The following is a 20760-nucleotide window of genomic DNA, read 5'->3' as shown; positions in this document are numbered from 1 at the left end:
GGGGAGGGAGGGGCGGCTCTGGGGTCCGCGCGGCGCCGAACCGGACGCGGGTCCCGCGCACTCTTCGGTTGGCCCGATCCGCTGTAGGATGCGCTCCCAGTGCGCCCCCAGGATGAAAGGGACGGGGCCCGGGGCCGGATAGAGCCGACTGAGGGCACCGTGGGCGCCTGCTCGGGAGAGATTGGAACGAGGCCTCCGGGACCCGAACTCGCGGAGGTAAAGCGGGTGGGAGCCGCGGGTCCCCGGGCCCTGGGCCGCCGCAGCGGGAAGCCGCAGGCCCCGGCGGGCCGCGGGAGGAGGCAGCTTCCCCTAAGGAAGACGTGTGCTGCCTCGGCCGCTCCTGCCCGGCAGGGGGCTCGGAGGCGCTGGGGTTTGCTGGACTCTCGGTGACGGCACTCGCCCGGTCCGGTCCATATCTAGCGGGCACGCTGCGCGGGGCTTGAGTGACAGATAAAGACGGCGGAGGCACTTCTTGCCCAGCAGAGACTTTACCGTAGAAAAGAAGACAGAAGGTGAAATACAATAAATGAGACACGCGAGCTTAAATAGCGCGTTGTTTACCTTCTAGGAGAAACCCAAATTATAACTAAAGAGCAAAATAAAAGCGAACCGTAGGAAGCAGGAGCAGAGATCATCCTGCCACGGGAAGGGGCTGAGGAGCTGGAGGGAGGGAGGGAAGCGGATGAAACAGGGGATGAAGATGTGCTGTGTGCGGTACCAACCCCACACAGGGAAGGGAATTCTCTGCGCTGCGAACATGGACGCATCAAAAAAGAAAAAAGCAGACTACACTTACAAAACGCCAAGTAGAAAAGGAAGTCAATTTGGTGTCATTTTAAAACTAAGAACAGACAGCAAACACTCCAGCAAACATTAAACACATGTCTAAATGCGTTAGACAAACGCATTTAGAAAGAAGATCCTTTAACGTCACGCTACACCCTATAAAACTGAGATAAAATAGGATGAAGGAGGAAAGCGGGAAAGAATTAAACGCACAGTGTGGTCAGGTTAGGTTAATGGCTGGATTTGAGCAAGTTGCACTAGTTTCTGGCCTAACTAACCTCCGAGTATATACCATGAACTGTACTTCCAGCTTACACATTCTTGGTAAGTCTAAAGAAATGATACTCTTTTTATTAAGTGATCATTTGTGTTCGTGAGTGTATCTGATCCATGGTCCAGACTCTTACTACCCGAGATGCATTTGCAAACAAGAGGTTTGCAGAAGCAGGACGGACCAGAGATATTTCTCTCCTCCTTGGTTACTTTTGATAGTAACTGAGGGGTAAGGGCAATACATTTTTTCCTTAGTAATAACCAGCATCTTGGCCATGCACGGTGGTGCACACCTATATTCCTAGCACTATGGGAGGCTGAGGCAGAAAGACCCCAAGTTCAAGCCCAGCTTGGGCAGGTTAATGACTTACCAAGACCTGTTTAAAACGGAAAAATAAATGAATGGGGGGAGGGGGAGGCTGGATTTAATCCACAGTACTGAGGGAAGAAAGAAAAAAGTATCTCTACTATTTCTTAGGTTAGAAAGGGTTCTTTGTATCACCTGACTCCCGTTTGCAAACTCCCTTCCTCTATTCTTCTTTCCTCTTGATCTGAGTTAGTCTTTTCAGTTTGCAAAAGGCAGAGTCAACAGGAAAGTCCACACAGAACAGTAAGCTTGACGCCAGCAGAGCCTCAGAGGTCAAGAGCAAAGTACTCTCACCTGTGCTCTGCTGCTGACCTGAGAGGTGGCCATCGGGCAGGCCAAGGACCCAGTAGCTCCTGGCTTTCAGGTAAACAAAAAAGTGCCGGCTCTGGTGTCTGCACACCACCCAAGGACTCAGCTCAGAGCCGCTCCTCCCGGTACTGTCCAAGGTGCTGGGGGAGCCGGTGGAGAAGTAAAAGGCAGTGGGTGGGGGGGGGACCTGACTAGGTCCTTATATGGGTGGGGAGATGCTTCCTATCCCACATGCAGAGAATCTGGAAATCCATTTTATTGGGCTGTAGCAAGGGTGTGAAAACCGAGCACAAACTGCTTCTAATAGTATCTGGTAGATAGCGTTGCTGGTAGTTTGTTTGTTTGTTTGTTTGTTTGTTTTGTTTAAGACAGGGTCTCATTACATAGTTCAGGCTGGCCTTGAGCTCACTTTGTAGCCCAGGCTGGCCTCAAGCTCACGGAGATCTTCATTCCTCAGCCCCTGGAGTGCTGGGATTACAGGCCTGCGCCACCCCACCTGGCTATTGCTGGTAAATATATTTAGAGTAATTCTACAACTTTAGGATTGGACACTATAAAACTTCATTCTTAGCTGGTAGCAGTGGTGCAACCTGTAATCCTAGCATTCTGGAGGGCTGAGGCAGGAGGCTTCATAAAGACGATGGCTTTTAGTCTAGTCTTTTTGAAGGATCTGTCTGCCATACTTAGAACAGTACCGGATGCATAGTAGGTACTCAGTAAATGTTTTTGAATATTAAGTGAACTTGCTTACTCATCTGTAAATGCAGACCAAGATTCAAAGCCAGACTTCTTCACTCCAGAGTCTGTGTTCTTAATTACCTGATGTTATGCTTCTGGAACATTTAGGTTTTAAACATGGTTCTTTGACATTACTAAGGAATAAATTTAAACAGCCAACCTAAAACACAAGGCATTGTTTCTTTGCTCCTGTCATGGGTGCACATATTTATATAAACTCTTGAGCCCTTTTCCCTCCAAATGCATATAACTTTATAACTCTCCTCTAAAAGATACACAAAGTCTTTGAGAAATCTAAGTGACAGTCCCAAAATACAGAAATCAGAATAAGAATTACAGTAATAAGAGAGGTACTTGCCTCCAGCAAAAAAAAAAAATTTAATGGAGAGGTCAAAACTCAGGCATCAAAATAGCTAGTATTTGAATTCAGTATTCCAGAAAAGGAAGAGTCACACAACATATCTAGGATGAGCAAAATGTCGACATTTTAAATAAAGATAAGCTCTAACTGGTTGTGGTGCTGCATATCTGTAATCTGCTTAGAAGCAGAAGGATTACAAGTTTAAGGCCAGCTTGGGCTACACCGTGAGACCCTGTCGAAAGAAAGGAAGGAAGGAAGGAAGGAAGGAAGGAAGGAAGGAAGGAAGGAAGGAAGAAAAAAAGAACGAACGAACGAAAGAAAGAAAGAAAGAAAGAAAGAAAGAAAGAAAGAGAGAGGAAAAGAGGGAAGGTGAGAGGAAGAGGAGGGAGGGAAGGTAAAAAGAAAAAAAGGGTGGAGGTGTAGCTCAGTAGTTGAGCACATTTAGTATGAGGCCTTGAGCTCAATTCCCAGTGCTGGGGGCATCTGTGGGCCGGAATCACGGTGAGATAAGTGAGGCCCTGACTCAGGATCACACAAGTGCAGTGAAATCCTTTCTGTATTCAAAATTTTGATATTTTGTTTAACAAAAGTCAGTGTCATTTGACATTTTGTTTTGTCAGTCAGTCTTCTGTCACTATGACAAAATACCTGAGATAGTCAAGTAAAAGAGAAAGTTCTGTTTTGGCTCACGGTTTTGGAGGTTCCAGTGCAGGATCAGGGGTCTCCATGGCTACCAGCCTGTGGTGAGACCACACATGATAGTGGGAGTGAGTAGTGGAGCAGAAGTGCTCACCTCATGGCCAGGAAGTAAAAGGCGAGGGAGAGGAAGAGACCATAGCAGAAGGCCCCGTAATTTCCTGCTAGGGGAGCCCCAAAGACCTAAAATCCTTCCACCAGGCCCCGGCTTCTAAGGGTTCCCCCACTTCTCAATAGCGCCACCTCGAGGACCAAGCCTTTAATACAGGTTCCATTGGAAGAGATGCAACGTCCAAACTGTAGTGTTCATCATGCGCTTTTTTCCTACAATCACTTGGAATTTAAAAATAAGTCCAAGGGGCTGGGGATTTAGCTCAGCGGCACAGTGCCTGCCTGGCAAGTGTGAGGTCGTGAGTTTGATTCCCCGTACCGGAAAAAAAAAAAACAAAAACAAAAACAAAATTAAAAATAAAAAAAATAAAAATAAGTCCATTTGTAAGTTATTTATCTTGGTAAGTTGTTGTTGTCTTAGCAATTGCTTATGTTTCGCAGCTAAAGTGAGTATCTCAGTCACCTAATCCTAACCCCAAACTTGACCAGAAAGAAAGGAGAGGTTGAGCCGAACCAGAGGTAACCACTACTAATGTTTGGTGAACAGCTTTTTAAACAACTCTTAGTTTTTTGCTTGCGTTTTTTATCACACTATTTCTACTGCCAAAATAGTTGCTTTTTTTTTCTTACTTATCATATATGTTAGACAGATAGTGATAACAGCATCATTTTAAGGGCCACGTGGCAATCTACCTTATGGGGATACTATAGTTATTTAATCAACTCCCTGTTTATTAAATGATACTGAAAAAACATTATTGTCCTGCATGTCTGAATTTTTGTTAGGTTAAATTCCTCGAACTGGAATTGCTGGGTCAAAGAGTTTGTGTGTGTACTGTTTGTAAAGCCAGAAAGACTTTGAATTTAGCTTCTTTATACAATGTTTACAAAAGTTTTTAATATGTGCTTCCTTTTCTTTGGACAGGCCCAGGAGACAAGATGTCATCACAGTTTTTGCAGGCTTCAGTGAATTTTGAAGGTAGGAAGAAATTAATGCTTGAGTTCTTATTTTCTGCACAGTGCTATCAGACTCCAAGGGGATTCAGATAGCAAAGGAAAACACTACACCATAAGAATAAAGTGTGAAGACTACAAACTACCTGCAGAGAAGAGTCTGCTCTACTTTATTGTTTTAAATAAGCTTCAAATCAACAGTGCATCACATTGTCATGTTGAGCTAGACTGCTACAGTGTCTCTGTTGTAGTCAGTGTTTGCAAGGAAAACAATACAGAACACATAATTTATAGGATTATTTTGTAATAGTCACCCAAAGAGTCCTATACAAAGAGAGTGCAGGAAATCTGTCCACACACTGAAGACCAAAAGAATCCAGCTGAGGGCCTGGATCCCACAGCAATGCCCTGCAGGAGTCCAGCTAAAGACCTAGAGGCCATAACAATGCCCCCCAACAAGTCCAACTGGAGACCAGGAGTCCACAACCATGTCTCATGCAGGCCTGTTTCATGGATTTGCACTGGGAAGGCCCAAAGCTCAGTGGTGGAAGCTAGAAAGTCTGTGCCAGCGGGATGAAGGATCTGTGCCAGCAGAATGAGGGATCTGCACTGGAGCCAGGAAATGACACTGAAAGTAAGGAGCGGAGCTTCCCAAAAAGTACCAGAGCCATACTCAGTGACAGCAAGGTCCCAAGCCCCTCTGATGATAACAGTCAAATCCACACTGAGAAAGCCAATGTGACAAGCTGCTCCAGGAGACCGGCAGTGCACTATCTTCCCCTCCAGAGCCAGGAAGCGATGCTCAAAGTAAAGACCAGAGATCTCCCAAAGTGAACCGTAGCCACTCTCAGCAACAACAAGGTCCTGAGCTTCTTTGATGATGAGAACAGCCAAGTTCATCAGGAAAGCCAACATGACAAGCTCTTCAGGAAAATCAGCAGCTCCCTAACAGCTTCACTCTTTCCTCTCCAGTTCTCTTTCTTACGTTGCTGGCAACAGTCCTCAGGTGGGCCCCAACCAGCTGTCAATCCACCGCAGTCTCACAAAGTTAATTACTTGTCATCGTGAAGGACATGAATAGGTGAACTTTATCACAATCTGCCTTTTTTACCTCTCTGCCCTCCTTCCCTTCCTCATTCTTTATAAATGTACAAGAAATTGGAATTTATTAGTCTACAAGGAATAGCTTTGCTTTCACTTACAAATTTGACAAGAATTTAACTGGATAACCCCAAGTGTGTTCCAAGCGACAGTGATTAATAAACATCTGCTTTGGAGGATATTTTGGGGCTCTCTGTATTTATAATTAATATGTTTTTATGTAACTAATAGAAATGTGTAGCAATGGTGTCTTAAACATGATAGGAGTATTTATATTTTCAGGTAGAAAGAAGGAAGGAAGGAAGGGAGAGAGGGAGGGAGGGATGGAGGTAGGAAGGAAGGAAAGAAGGAAGGAAGGAAGGAAGGAAGGAAGGAAGGAAGGAAGGAAGGAAGGAAAGAAAAGAAGGAGAGAGGGAAGAGAGCAGAGGAGGGAGGTAGAGAAGGAAGTGGGAGAAAGAGGAAGAGAAAAAAGGAGAAATGAGTGCCTGAGGAAAATGCGCCATATGCAACCCCACAGGGGACTCTGCTGGCTGCCCTTTCAAATATATGTAGAACCCAACCACTCCTGCCATCTCTGTGTCTACCATGCTGGGCAGAACCGCCAGCAGCTCTTAGCTGAAGCACACCGGTTGCAACCCTGACTGCCCCACTCGAGTCAGTTCTCATCTACCTGCACAGGATTAAGTGGCAGACCGCGTCACTTCTCTGCTCAAAGTCCTCCAGGGGTTCCCGAGAGTCCATGCCAGCGTGTCTGCCTCTCTCCTGCTGCTCCCCACCCCCGCTTCACTCCATTCCAGCTACAGGGGCCTCCTTTCTTTCTCTTCAACACACAGCAGGCAAGTCCTGCCCCAGGGCCTTTACACTGACTATTACCACAGCCAGGACTACTCCTCCTCAGATATTCACTTGGTTATCTTCCAGACTCCCTGAATGGAGTCCACACCACCACTCCCTTAAAAATACTCTGTCTCCTGTTCTATTTTTCCCACAGAACTTTGTTAGCTTATAACAGGTTATAAAATTGTCTACTATATATTTTCATTGTCTGTTGCCAACACACACACACACACACACACACACACACACACACACACCTCACCTTAATGTAAGGCCCCAAGAACAGGCATCTTTGTTTGTTCACAGGGTATCATCAGTGCCTGTAATAGCGCCTGGCACATAGTAGAGTTTTCATGGGTATTTCTTGAACAAATGGATGAAAGAATTAGGACCAAGCAAGAGTGCCAGTAAGGGACAAAGCTAAGAAAGAAGTAAGGCTGTGTAAGTGTGATAGAATAAAATCCCCAAAAAAATGTCTACTCCTAACCCCTGACACCTGTGAAAAGATTACCTTCCATGTCAGGATGGACTTTGCAAAGGCGATTAAGTGAAGAACCTAGAGATGGGAAGACCATCCTGGCCTATCTGGTGGGTCCAATGCATCTGGTGGTGTCCCTAAGAGAGAGGCAGAAAGGCCTAGGACAGAGAAGGGGTCATGATAATGGAAGCAGAGGCTGGGTGATGCACATGGAGGAGAGAGGAAGGGTCCACAAGCCAAGGGATATGGGCAGTCTCTAAAGGCTGGGAGAGTCTACTTGTGGCCTCCAAAGGGATGACAGCCTTGCCAACATCTTGATTTTATAAGTCTTGTTCCAGACTTCTGAGTTCCACAAGAGTAAGAGACTAAATGCGCGTGATTTTAAACCACTTGGGTTTGAGTGGTTAGTTACAGCAGCATGAGGAAACTGATAGACTGAGGCAGGGAAGAGAAGAGCTCCAACCAAGGCAGGGAATTAGTAATGGCATAGATTCACAAGGCAGCCCAGAGAAGAGTGTAATGGTGACAACAGGTGGGAGGGGGGTTAGAGGAGTCAACATTCAGTGAACAGAGTCTGACTTGGGGAACTCAGAAGAACCCTTATTGCTAATGTAGGGTTCAGGACAGAGGCCAGGCCCAGTGTCAGCTTATTCAGGAGCAGCAGCGTGAGACTCTGGAGAGCAGGAGCCTGTGGCCAGGGGTAGAGTCTGGGGCACGCTGTAGGTATGAGGTGGTGGAGGGGGTTAAATGTGACCCTGAGATATGTCCATCCAGAACCTGAAAATGGGAACTTCTTTAGAAAAGGGGTATTTTCAGAAGTAATTAAGGTAAGGGTCTTGAGATGAGGTCACCTCGAATTTAGGGTACACGTCGAATTTAAACCGAACAGTGGATATCCTCAGAAGAGAGCCGAGAGCCAGTTTGAGGCTCAGATGTATGAAGACAGAGACAGAGAGTCATGTGACACATCTTCTGTAACCCAAGGAGCTGCAGGGATTGCTGGCAGCCACCGGAAGCTGAGAGAAGGTCATGGACTAGATTCTCCCTGAGAGCCTCTAAAACAACACAGCCGACACCTTGATTTTGGATCTGTAGCCTCCAGAACTGTGAGGGAATGAATTTCTGCTGTTTTAAGCTACCTGCTCCTGGTAATTTGTAATGGTGGCCCCAGTTCCATGTGAGTGGGAAGCCAATACAGGGAGAAGGGTTCCCTGGGGGCTGGTGCTTGTAGTGAGCTTATGATTCTGGAAACTTGGCACTGTGGTTGGATGGGGGCCCCCACAAATACTCAGCCATCACGTTCTAACCCCTGGAATCTGTGAGCGTGAACTTACTTGGGAAAAAGTGTCTTGGTAGATAAAAATCAAGATAAAGATCCTAGGATGACATCATGCTGGACCCAGGGTTATCCAAATGCAGGTATTTTGTTAGCGTAACAGAAAATAGACAAATAAAAGACACTACTTGGGTGGTAATTCATTGCAGCAGCCGTCGGAAACCAATATACTTGGTGCCCAGAGGGCTAGCCCCGCCTCCCATTTCCTCTATAAATAAAATAAACTTGGATTTGGACTTGGATGGAAAAAAATATCATCCCAGTGAATTGGTCAGTGGATACTTTAACTCAGGCATTGAAGACTTTAAGCACCTGGGCTGGGACGCAGTCTAAGTTTGTAGGGTTTCTCTTGGGTAAGAGAGAATCGGTTGTGGCAGAGGGTCCAGCCTGCCAATGGCTCACATGTGGAGGATGTGAGTGGCCGGTGCTGGGATGTCTGGGGTCCATGTCTGGCCTAGGAGTGGTAATAGAGGGCCCAGGTCCACAGACTGGCAGTGTCGCTGTTTTAGGCAATGTTCTCCAAAAAAACAGAACCAATAGGAGTGAAGGCTAGTATGAGAAATCGGCTCACATGAGTCCCACAGTTGGCCATCTGCGAGCCAGAGTCCAGGGGAGCTGAGTATAATTCAGTCCAAATCAAAGGCCCCAGAACCGGGGAGCCCGTGCTGTCAGTGCCAGTGTGGGCGCAAGAGAAGATGAGGTGAGCTGTCTCAGCTCAGGGACGTGGAAAAGAAAGGTCAGGCTCTTCCTTTCTTGGCCTCCTCTTCTCCTTGGGCCCTCATGGACTGTAGGATGCCCTCCTGCCCTGGGAAGGGAAGTTGACTTTCCCAAGTCCACTAATTCAAATGCTCACCACATCCGGAAATGCAGTCACAGACACATCCAGAAATTGTGTGTAATCCAGGCACCCTCTGGCCCAGCCAAGTTACCACGTAAAATTAAGCATCAGAGCCATTCAGCCCCAGGTCCCTTTGGGTACTCAACCTCTGTCACCTCTTGCTGTTAGCAGGGCTCCCCCATAGTCTGCCCTCAGCTGCCTCTAATCCATTTATCAGAAGGTCTATGTGCCTGAGCCTCACAGGGCCTCAAGGTCTAACCGTATGTACTTCTACTCTTGCCAGATATTATGCCAACCAGCAGGAGCGCTCCCTACCTGTTAGTCCTCCATCAGCTGGACCAACTGCACTCCACATACTCCTCAGTGTAATGGGTTTCACTCCCCTACTGAACCACAGAGAACCATTCAATAAGTCGGTCATATCCTCCTAGGGGAACCTGAGGAGACACTTTACTCTCTTGTTACTTTTGTTTTGCAATTTTTTCTCTCTTAAACCCATGGCCTACCAAAATAGGATCTCTAGGCTTTCTATAATCCCAGCCACTCCCATTTCCCCAGCTGGATCCCTGGGAAAATTGTCGCTAATCAGGCACCCTTTGAGCTCCAGTACACTAATTCTTTGCTACTGCCACTGGAGGCAGGGGACTCTCAAAATGTTCCAGTGCTTTGCAATACTGGGGATTGAACTTGCGGATCTTTGTACTGAACTACATCTTCAGCTCCTTTTTTATTTTTTTGGGGGGGGGTTTTTTTTTGGGAGGTGGGGTTGGTACTGGGATTTGAACTCAGGACCTTGCACTTGTCAGGCAGGTACTGTGCTACTGAGCTATATCCCCAGCCCCAGCTCCTTTTTAAAGTTTCTTTTTGAGACAGGATCTTGCTGAAGTAGCTCACGTGCCTGGTAGACATTGTCACAGTTGTACTGCTGGTGTGCTTACTGCACAGTGTAATAGTGTACGGCAGTACAGTACTCAGTCCAAGCCCAGGATGCCTGGAAGCAAGGGGAAAAACAGTGGTGAAGCAAAGCGGACTGATAGGAAGCACAAAGCAATAGACATTGCACATTTGTGTCAATGGTGGATAAGACTCACTTTGTCAGACTTAGGAACAAAACCAACTTATTATACCACATTCTGTTTATCATTCCTCAGCTGATGGATACTCGAATTGTTTTGCTGTCATCTTAGCTATTGTGAGTAATACTAAAAATTCATGTACAAGTTTTTTGGTAGATGTTTTCTTTCCTTGGAGTATATGCCTTGCAGTAGAATTGCTGAGGTCTACAGCAACCCTATGTTCAACTTTTTAAGGAACCACCAGACTGTGTTCCAAAGTGACTCCACCATGTTACGTCCCCACCAGCTCCACACCCTCACCAGCACTTGTTAATATTGACTTTCTTTTGTAGACTGTCTGGTTTGGACTGAGATTCTCCCGAAGGGCAGTGGGTGTGTGCACTGCTGTGGAAGGGAGGTTATAAACACAGTGTTTGGTACATTTGTGGTGATGAGAGCAAGCAATATCTTCATATCTCAAATTATGATCCCACTATTCTCACAAAAGCCTGTTTATCAACTCATTCACCTGCGAAGCACTAAAAACACCTTACTTGGTTCCATGGGAAAGACAACCGCACTGGCTCTGGCCCAACAGATCCAAGACCTGCATCTCCAATTCCAGTTGCAGAGGCAAAGGCTGTCTGCATCCTCCCTTGTCAGTAACCCCTGTATCCCACTTACTTCCTGGCCAGTGAGAGCCTTAATGCTCTGGCCAACTGAGGGAAAACCAGTCTTTCTTTCTTGCAGATAATAAGAATGACTCGACCAAAAAGAACAGGCCTTATAAGATCTTTTTCCAGGATCTCTTTCTTTACAAAGAAAATGAATTGGCAGCAAAGGAAAAGGTAAGGCTTTATAAAAAAGACTTACAACAATTGATGTCATAATCGCATCCTCTTGTTCATTGCTCTCACAAGCTTTTATAGATTATTACACGGAAGCAGATGTGGACAGGCGTGGTGTGTGGCCCACACCGTTCTGGAGAGACAGTGAAGGCAAAGAAAGGTCACAGCGACCTCAAGCACACAGCAGGGAACTGCAAAGGTCACCACCCAGAGGGGGAGACAGATAAACCATGAACAATTACCAGGGACCTTACTTCATTGATTCTAACTGACACATTTTTTTCATTCTAAAATTGGATCTAGCTTACATAGGTGCAGTGCCGTATGTTGGTACCCACGCGTTACAATAAATGGCGTCTCAGAGCTGATGAACTACAGTCACAGCAGCCTGCAAAGGATATACAGAGCAAGCACACTCACCTTTGCTAGTGAGAGGAGAGAGAAGTGGTGGTGGTGACGGTGGTAGTGTGCAAAGACTTCACAGAGATCACAGGAGCTCAGTCTTCAAGAATTGTTCAGTTTGCTGAGCTGATATGGACAAGGCAATGTCTATGTGTGGGTTAGGGACAGGAGTAGGCAAGGAAAAAGGTATAAAAGTGGAATTATTTAGAACTATTTTATAAGAAACTAAGGCATTACTGAGGCCAACACTCCAACAGGTCTTACAGGGTTAATCTCACTGTTTATATGATCCTAGCCTACATGACCTGGGTCACAGTTCAGGAAATTAACTTTCTTTCCTCCCAGAGATGAAGGCTGATTACAGGACCTTCTTAACCCTAAGTAGAATAGATTATCTAGAAATGCTACTGTATGATGGCTTTTTGTATTGTGTAGCTTTGTTGAATTTAAGCAAACGTTAAATTGAGAAAATACAAATGAAATCAGTACACACACACAAACACACACACACATGTTATACTGTGGAGGTTCATTTCCTTTCAAGATTTTCATTCTACAGAGCCAACCCTTGGAATCTCCAAGTTTTACCTACATTTTGGGCAAGACATAATTATGAAAATAAAGCCAGAAGGACTTTATCCTGTTTGTGAGGTACAGTTTAATAAAGGTTAATTTTTTTTTTTTACATTTTTGCTCAGCTTCATAGGAAATTTTCATCACTTCAAGAAAATGAAAGCTAAATAATTCCCTTAAGGATAAGAGCTTGAGTTACTTGTTTAATGTTAATATCACTCGTTGCAGATGATATTTCTATATATGATCACTATTCTAACACAACATTCCATTTGGTAGATTAAAAAATTCTTTTAAACTTTTCCACTTGTGCAGGACAAAATTTTGAGCCGTAGCATGAAAGTCCACCAGAAGACTACGTTTTCATCCCGAATGAAGAGTCGCTCACACCTAAGCCAAATAGCTTTCCAGTCTGACAGAGATGGCGTCTCCTTTGAAAAACTGGGGCTGGATCCAATGCTTATTCTGAAATTAACAGAAAGTAAGCTGAAATTGCTCTTGGTTTAAGAACATTGATCTGGATATTTGCCATTAATTTTGCGTTTGGGGCCTTTTCTGAAGGTGAGAAAAACAGAAAGTATCCTATCTTACAGCGATCAGGGAGGTCTTTGTACATTGAGGCTGAGAGTCAGGAGAACTCTCTTATTTATTTTAAATAAGAAAACATTCTTCTCCCAAAAGACTGTTACTCATTTTCATGACTCTCAAGAAGACAACCACTACCAAATAATACAGTATTAAAGCTGGTAAGGGTGGACGAAAGATAAAGAGAATCGCTCTGGCCATTCAGGCTGTTTTAGGTGTAGAGATATAGAAACTTTCTCAGGATGGAGAAGCCTTTGTTGTTCATAGAACTCATATATCCAGAATCAGGAAGCCAATAAAATTAAACAACCTTGCTTATTATTGCAAAAACATACCTGGTTTTAATAATTTTAGAAGGTAACATGTTAAAATACTACAAGATGGCAATCATTGCTCTATGAAAGGGGGCAATCTGTGATGTTGGTATGTTGCTATTTTTTTTTTTTTACTACTCTCTTTAAAGTAAAAAAAGTCATAAGCATTTCTTATATCAAGAAGTGCATGAAAATGAGACAGAAAGTAGTCCAACCCTAAAGAAGTTAAACTGATGTGAGGCTGATAGTCATAAAATCTTTCCCCCAAATGGAGCTTTTTCAAATTTTTAAAAGGAAGAAAGGATAGACAGACATAGCTCAAGTATCCAGGATTTGCTGTGGTAACTTAAACTGTTTCTTCATCTGTCTCCCAAAGCCCATGAACTTTCCAACATTATGGGAGGAAAAAAAGCCATGTATGGTAATACACACCTATAATCTCAGCACTTAGGAGGCTGAGGCAGGAGGATCACAAAAAGTTCAAGGCCAGCCTTGGCTACATAGTAAGACCCTGTCTCAAAATTAAAAAAATAAAAATCTCCAGAGAACAGGTAAACCACTTAGAATGAAAAACTGGAATTCAACAATTAATGTAGAAAAAGGAAGCCATCTAAAGTGATTTCAAAGATCTTAGAGATGCATAGATAGCTCCAAAAAAAAAAAACATAGACTGTAACAAATGATGCCAATGACTAGGGTATATCAAGGCTCAAGTATGAGTCTCAGAAGTCACCTTTGTAGGATGGTAAACCTACCAAGAGTATTTAAGGGGATATGTGATACTTTTAAGAAAGAGTTCTACACAAAGAAGCTGACTTCAAAAACCCTTACCACTCTGGCATTTCTGAGATCACCAGGAAGAACAGCTTTGCAGCTGATCTGGTGTTTCCTGTATCTTAAGAGTAATTGGGGCAGCCCATTTGGGACCTCTTCTATCTCTCTCTCTTGGACAGAAGCTTTCTTTCCCCCCAATAAATATATTCTGCTCTTAACCACCATTATTCCTAAATTCATTCTTCGATTTTAGAGAACATGAACTCATATCAGATACCTAGCAGGTTGGGAATTTCTTTCCCCTATGTCATTTGGAGGTCTTCCACTGAGATCACTGAACAGAGGAAATGGCCATTTTATCAAAGTTATTAATCTTATTGGACTGAAGTTGTTTATAATCTTCCCTAATCCACTTGACCTTTTAATCATTAGTACTGTCTCAATTATCAGTTTTTAAACATATTTCCTTGTTGGCATGGAAAATATATTCTACAGTTTGAATCCCCTTAACTTCAGATTTATTTTGAGACTCAGACTGTGCATCCGTCTTTGAAAATATTTGAAGTATGCAACTGGAGAAGAGGAAGGGAAGAGTAGAGGCAGTAAAAGAGGATGAAATTAATCAAAGTATTCACTAATTAAAAGAAAATAGTCTTCCATGTGCAATGGAAACCAATAAATAAAGTCCTGTTGTTATTGTGGGAAAAAAAAAAAAAGAGTAGTCGCCATGAGACAAACTCTTGAAAAGAAAATTATAAAACTGTTTGGCATTATCCAGGGCAAATCGGGTTCTGGTATCTGTGGATATCAGGTAAGTTAGACATTTTCAGGTAAAGACTTCTTCGGACTGTGTTTCCAGTCAGGAGTTCTGTGACCGAAACCTCTGTTCCTCAATCTTGCATTCCTTGCCTGCATTGTGACTGAAAACAAACCTACTACATGAGAATAAAAGAAGCCAGGCACCCCACTGTGGGAGTCAAGGTTATTTCAGTTTTTCTATATGCAGTAGAGGCAAACTGCTAGGTCACCATCAGAGAAAGTACACAGGCAACTGTCATGGGCAAATTGGTTCACCTATACTGCAGAACTGTCCTTTCCACCTGTGTGACTGCTGCCCTGCCTTGCTTTGTGCTCAAGGACACCACCTCTGAACAGCTTGTCTCAGCTGTTGTCTTCATAGACCTAGCTCTTTCAGCCTGCTCTTTTCATCTCCAGGAAGTGGTGGAGGGGCTTTGATGTCACGGAACACTACTGCTCTGGGGAAGCCTTTATTATATGAGTCTCAGTGGAAATTGCCTGAGAGCTAGAATAGCCCAAATGGGAAACGCGCTATAGCGAGTCCTACTAGGATAGAAAGATAAAATTCCATTTATGCCACCATCCAGTACCATGTTAAAGTAGCCTGAACTAATATTCAATAATTTGACAGTACTCAATTTAGGGGAAGAGTTTTGAAAATTACTTTCCATTGGGCTGGCCCATCATAAGTAACCAAATGAAAGGTACAGTAAGCACTTTCATCCTTCTGTTACGGAAAGATGTTTGAGTAAACTGTACCTGAATCTAATCAAGTAAATATTGAGAGTTTGAAGACTGTGTTAAATGCGAATATGCTAGACACTTATAGGGGAAATTCTACAGGGAAACTGACCTGCTTACTTGTGCAAATGAATGGCATGTGAGTAAAGGTTAGGGAAGTGGTAATGGCTATAACAGATAGAAAAGGAGACGTTAGGAGCCCTGCCAACCAAACTGATCCTCAGATTCTAATTTTTACAACACTGGGAAGATTTACTTTGGGCTGGCTTAGAGATCACACTCAGGATTTGTTAGTTTTCTTAAAAGTGAGCATGTTATGGTTATGTTTTAAAATTGTTTTGTCGGATGGAGTTCTATACTAAAATACTTGTGTTCTAAATGATCTAAGTGTTTTTACTTTCTTTAAAATATTCCTGTGAGAGAGTGACCAAGAGAGGTGGCAAGAGATAAGACTGGCAAAATGTTGTCAATGTTGGAGTAGGTGACAGGTTCATGGGCTCAGCAGGTGACTCTACTGTCATGAATGTCGGTGGCTTCTATCACATACAGTTTTAAGAAGCTTTAAAAAGATGCCTACGTGCTAAGTGTTGATGATTTTAATATGCGTACTATTTAATCCTCACCAAAAAGCTGTTAGATATTTCTGCCTCCTCTTTCATCTGATCAAAGTGGTTCAGTGAGGCGGAGTCACCCAAAATCTCTAAGTGCATATAGAATTCAGATCAGCCGGTCTGACTCCCAACTTTGTCATTCATTACTTCCCAGTTATTGCTAGTTAGTGAGTCTAGTAATCACTGTTGCCATCATTACTGACCTTAAATAATTAAATGGTTATTCATTCTAATGGCATTACTTAAGCAGTATAGCCAATAACTATTAAGAAGTTACTGTGTTTTGTACTCTATTGCCTCATCTCCTTCTCCCTCCTTCTCTGCCATTGTGAAAGAGAATAACACAGTCGCTTAGGCTAAATGACTCTTTGGTAATGAGCCACTCCTAAATTTCACTGGTTTACGATCTTAGAGGTTTGACTTCTCACTCATTTTCCAAGTTTGGTACTTTTCCCTGGATTTTCTGTTGAAGGAACACCCCCCGTCTGGAACCCAGCTAGGCAGCAAAGGGAGAAAGAGAAACGAATGGTGATACTTAGTTTCCCCTTGGAAGCAACACAGGTCAAGCCCATGTGCGTTCCATGGCCAACCACTTGCCAGGGAGGCAGAGAACCTTCTCACAGACAGACGCAGCAGATAGTTGGGGACCTTGATATAGTCCAGCAGTTAGTGACCTCCTTGAACAAATGAGGAAACTGAGGCATGGAGAAGCTGGGTGCTTTACTCATGACTCCCAGCTAGGGAGAGGTTCAAGACAAATGCAACCCAGAAAGACTTAGGCCTCCTACTTCAGCGCAGACTCACTTGCTATTTAAGAAAAATTATTTTATTTCTACTTCTATCTACATCGTTATTGAAAGACTTCATTCCACACCACATTCTGTTAATTTTTCACCATGCAAATATTGAAATGCGGCATAAATGTGATTTTTCAAAACAAAGCAGAAACCTTGGGAAGAAGTTGTCAGTATTTCCTGTTTAGTTTTCTGCATGGTAAAACTAGTTGCCCTATTTTCCTGTTCTGCTGTAACTTTAGTTTGTGGTTCCCCCAAAACCCTGCGTCCAAGGACTTCAATTTGACGTCTAGGTCAGTCAAGCATTGCGATTCAAAAGTTCGGTCTTATTCACAACAGCTCAGGCTGAGGAGATGGTTCCCCATCCCCACCATTTGTCGTCTGTGTGATCTTGGAGAATTCTGACGTCTCTAAGCTTCCGGAAGCAGACAGGCGGATAGTAATACATACCTTATTTGGGTTGTCATTAGGATTAAATGATATATTTAAAACATTTAATAAAATTCCTGGAACATAGATACAAAATAAATGATAATTACTACTGTTAACTTATGAATGATTAAGAAAAATCTTACTGCAAGGTACAGTAAGATCTTTTTAAAGCTCAGATATATACTACAGTATATGTAATAACTTATGCTTTTATTCCATATGATATATTTGAAGGATAATGAATTGAACCTAAATCTATTTAAATGTTCCTTACAGCTGCAGACACAAAAAAGACTCTCCATGAATTTATTAGAGACCAGAGAGACAGGTTTCTACTTGAGGTAGTAAAAATAATTCATTTCTCCTATTAGCCAACAGAAAACTTGTTACATAGTATTGCCAACTACTTAATTTGACATTGTATTTTTCTATTACGTGCCTCCCAATATATTGCTTAACAGATTACTCCACTTGTGTGTTAGTTCATTCAAAAAATATTTGTTGAATGCTTATCCTGTGCCAAGCACTGAACAAAACAAATGTCTCACCCACAGAGAGCTCACATTCTAGCAATCAGGAAAATTATTCTAGAGGATGTCTGCTCCCACTCTCTTCCTTTTTCCCCAGTTCTTTCTCAAACAATCACAGCAGAACTTCAGAAGCCCAATTTAATGTACATTTTTGTGAATCTTTAGCTGAATATGGTGAGAATAAAAGAACTCTGGAAACTCAGAGAATTCTGGAATGCTTCTACCTCTCTCTACATGCTCTTATGCCAGAAGAAAGTAGCAGGTCCCTGTTGAGTCATTTATAAAATTAACAGAGACTTTTGTCTGTTTTTCTGTTTCTTTTCTCATTGCTGAGACAAAATACCTGACACCTAAAGTTAAAGGAGGAAAGGTTTATTTGGCTTACAGTTTGTAGAGGTTTTAGTTTGTAATTGGCAGGCTCTGAGGCAAGGGGGCATCGCAGAGGAGAAACTGTCCATGGCAAAGCAAGGAAGGCAGAAGGCAGAAAGCAGCAAGCAACAAGCCTCACACTAAACAGCCCCTTTTGTCCCTTATATTCTTATCTACCCTTAATCCTCTCATTACACCATGAATCTATCCCAGCATCACACACTAGATCCAGCCACCTCCAAAAAGCTACACCTATGACCACATGAAGGTTTGTGGGGACATCTAGACACAACATCTCACCATCACAAACCTTTAACTAGAAGTCAGGCTTAAAAACACAATTCTTTCGTATCTCACTATATGTGTTCATTTACCATAATAAAGCAGGACAACAAGCATTTAAAGATGGGAGAACAGTTACACAAAGAATTGGTTCGATCTCTCTACCATTCTCCTCCTTACTCACTCTGCTCCATGTACAATGGCCTCCATACTGTTCTAGGAGATACCACTCATTCTCTTGTTCTTCCTCCTAGGGGAATCCTTCCCCCTTCAGAGGTCCCCAAGATTGGCTTCCTACCTCCTCCTACTTTGGTTTAATTTTCGCTGTATCATAGAGACTTTCAAAGGCTATTCTACATATAATAGCAACCCTCTGCCTTTGCCCATTGGCACTCCATTTTCCTTATATTGACTCTTTCCCTACTAGAATTGACATTGCATAAATGCAATTATGTTATTTTGTTTGTTGCTTTGTTCACACATAGTCTTGGCACATGATAAGCACTCAATAAATACTTGACAAGTACAGTAGTGGATGAAATATTTTTGTTATAAACTCAGATGCTCTTAGTAGTAACTGTAATTTCCTAAAATTATCTGACCGGTATTTTAAATTCATGTATATTATAACACATATGACTTTGTTTCTTTGTAATTTATTTTTCATGTGCGGCATTCAGAACTCAAGTGTATTCTTATATTCTGTACTGAAAAAAATAGATGTCAAAATTATACTTGAAGATATAAACAGGCCTCTTTGGGTTTGGTTCAACAATTTGTACCCAGCTAAGAGGAACACATCACTGGCATGGCAGAGTTAAAACTGCATCCTCCATTGTCTTTCTTCTTGCGGGAGAAGCTGATAGAATTTGTGGCAGCCCAGTTTCCCAATGCCCGGAAAGAGCTGAAAGGTGCTAACAGATAGCCCTGCTCGTTGGAGAGATTTGTAGCTATTTTTGCCTTGGAGGGCACAACCCTTTTGAGGATAACCCCGGGTCTCTTCATAAAAGTAAATGAGAGAAATTAGTCTCCCTTCAACCATCTTTCAAAGCAACATTAAATAAAAAGGCCCAAGATTGAGCCAAGCTGTTGCTTCTAATACAAGTAATTGCTTACTGTGAAATTCATTCTCCCCTTTATTATGATGAGACTGTTGGAGCGTACCTGAAACACATGCTAATGTTATTGATACACCTTTATTTCCAATATCCCTAGTATACTCTGTTAACCAAAAGAAACACGATTAAAAAACTTGAAAAACACATAGTTGTAAAGGAAAGGCAACTCAAAAAAGCAGAACAGAAGCTCGAAGACGACACACTAGCCTTTGAAGAGTTCCTTCGAGAAAATGACCAGCGATCTGCAGATGCTATGAAAATGTTAGTGTCTTCATATTGGCCAAATCCCACCCACCTCCCTCCCCTCCAGTTTGTTTTAAGTTTCTTAAAACACGATACAACATAAAACAAGCTAACAAATCTTTGTTCCTTTTTCAGTGCAGCACAAGAAACTCTCAACAAACTCCAAATGACAACCGAGCTGAAGAAAGCCAGCATGGAGGTGCAGGCAATGAAGAGGTGAGGGAAGTCACCATCTTCTCAGGACCAGCTTTCCACAGCCCGTGTGGAATAATCCCTGTTGATGATCTCCCAGTGTGAGCAGACCTTAAATAAGTAGTCAAGGGTCATCTCTGCCTGCGTGTCAGTTCATGGTGGCTGTCAGGAAACGTTCTCTAACTTGTAGAAAATGTAGAAGCGAAGAAATCAGTCAAAAGAAAGCAAACAATTAATTCTTCTCCCAGTGCCTTATTTTATTCCTTTTAAGACGCATTTCTTTCCACATTTGAACCTCTCTGAAATTGAGATTCATTTTACAATTGTCTGACAGTTATAACTGGTAGTATTTTACATTTACACTTAGTAAAAGCTAGCATTCATATTAAAATATAAGATCCCTAGGGAGAAAAATCACAGGAGTAGAGTTGGGGTTTATATTATTGTGTCCTTGGCCACTCTTTTGCAAACCTGTGCATTTCTTTCTATGGCCAGGGAAACTCACTTGAATTAATTTTAAATATCTAAAACGCTTCTGTAAACATCCTTGGACAATACTTTCATGATCTAGGACAAACTATTGTTTTGGCATCAGGTAGTGCTAAGACTTAAGCTTTTCTTCTTGTTAACTTAATGTTCATATCTCCTCTGAAACTACATCTTTCATATCTTACACTCTAGACCTATGTGGCAAAAAGGGCAATAACTTGTCTAAAATGCAGCAAATGAACTGGGTGGTAGTTTATTTGGAACCCAGTGCATTAACAAAATGTGTGTTTCAAACACATTCTGGCTACAGCAGCTTCTTCTGTTTTAGGAATCTAAAGTTGGAGGTGCTCCAAGAGGGAGAATTCATACTCCCCCACACACACATAGCGTAAGCAGAAGATTTTGTCCATTTAAAGAATATTCGT

At 42.7% G+C, this 20760-nt stretch overlaps 2 protein-coding genes across 2 annotated transcripts in view; one reads left to right on the top strand and one right to left on the bottom strand.

Moving 5' to 3' along the window:
* The window catches only part of Amdhd1 (amidohydrolase domain containing 1), a 26505-nt gene extending 22943 nt beyond the window's left edge, over nt 1-3562 (bottom strand). The window contains exons 1-3 of the mRNA XM_005374693.1: nt 3525-3562; nt 1721-1875; nt 42-486 (exon numbers count right to left, since the gene is read on the bottom strand). Coding sequence (XP_005374750.1) covers nt 42-486; nt 1721-1875; nt 3525-3562 — 638 coding nt within the window. The remainder of the gene's footprint in view (nt 1-41; nt 487-1720; nt 1876-3524) is intronic.
* Nucleotides 36-20760, top strand: part of Ccdc38 (coiled-coil domain containing 38) — a 42442-nt gene continuing 21717 nt past the window's right edge. The window contains exons 1-7 of the mRNA XM_005374488.2: nt 36-216; nt 4567-4620; nt 10991-11088; nt 12379-12544; nt 17389-17453; nt 19509-19672; nt 19790-19870. Of these exons, the coding sequence (XP_005374545.1) occupies nt 4581-4620; nt 10991-11088; nt 12379-12544; nt 17389-17453; nt 19509-19672; nt 19790-19870 (614 nt within the window). The 5' untranslated portion in view covers nt 36-216; nt 4567-4580. The remainder of the gene's footprint in view (nt 217-4566; nt 4621-10990; nt 11089-12378; nt 12545-17388; nt 17454-19508; nt 19673-19789; nt 19871-20760) is intronic.

The sequence above is a fragment of the Chinchilla lanigera genome, unplaced genomic scaffold (genome assembly GCF_000276665.1).
Source record: "Chinchilla lanigera isolate Chin_1 unplaced genomic scaffold, ChiLan1.0 scaffold00004, whole genome shotgun sequence".
NCBI lineage: Eukaryota > Metazoa > Chordata > Mammalia > Rodentia > Chinchillidae > Chinchilla > Chinchilla lanigera.
This window is presented reverse-complemented; position numbering and strand designations above follow the sequence as displayed.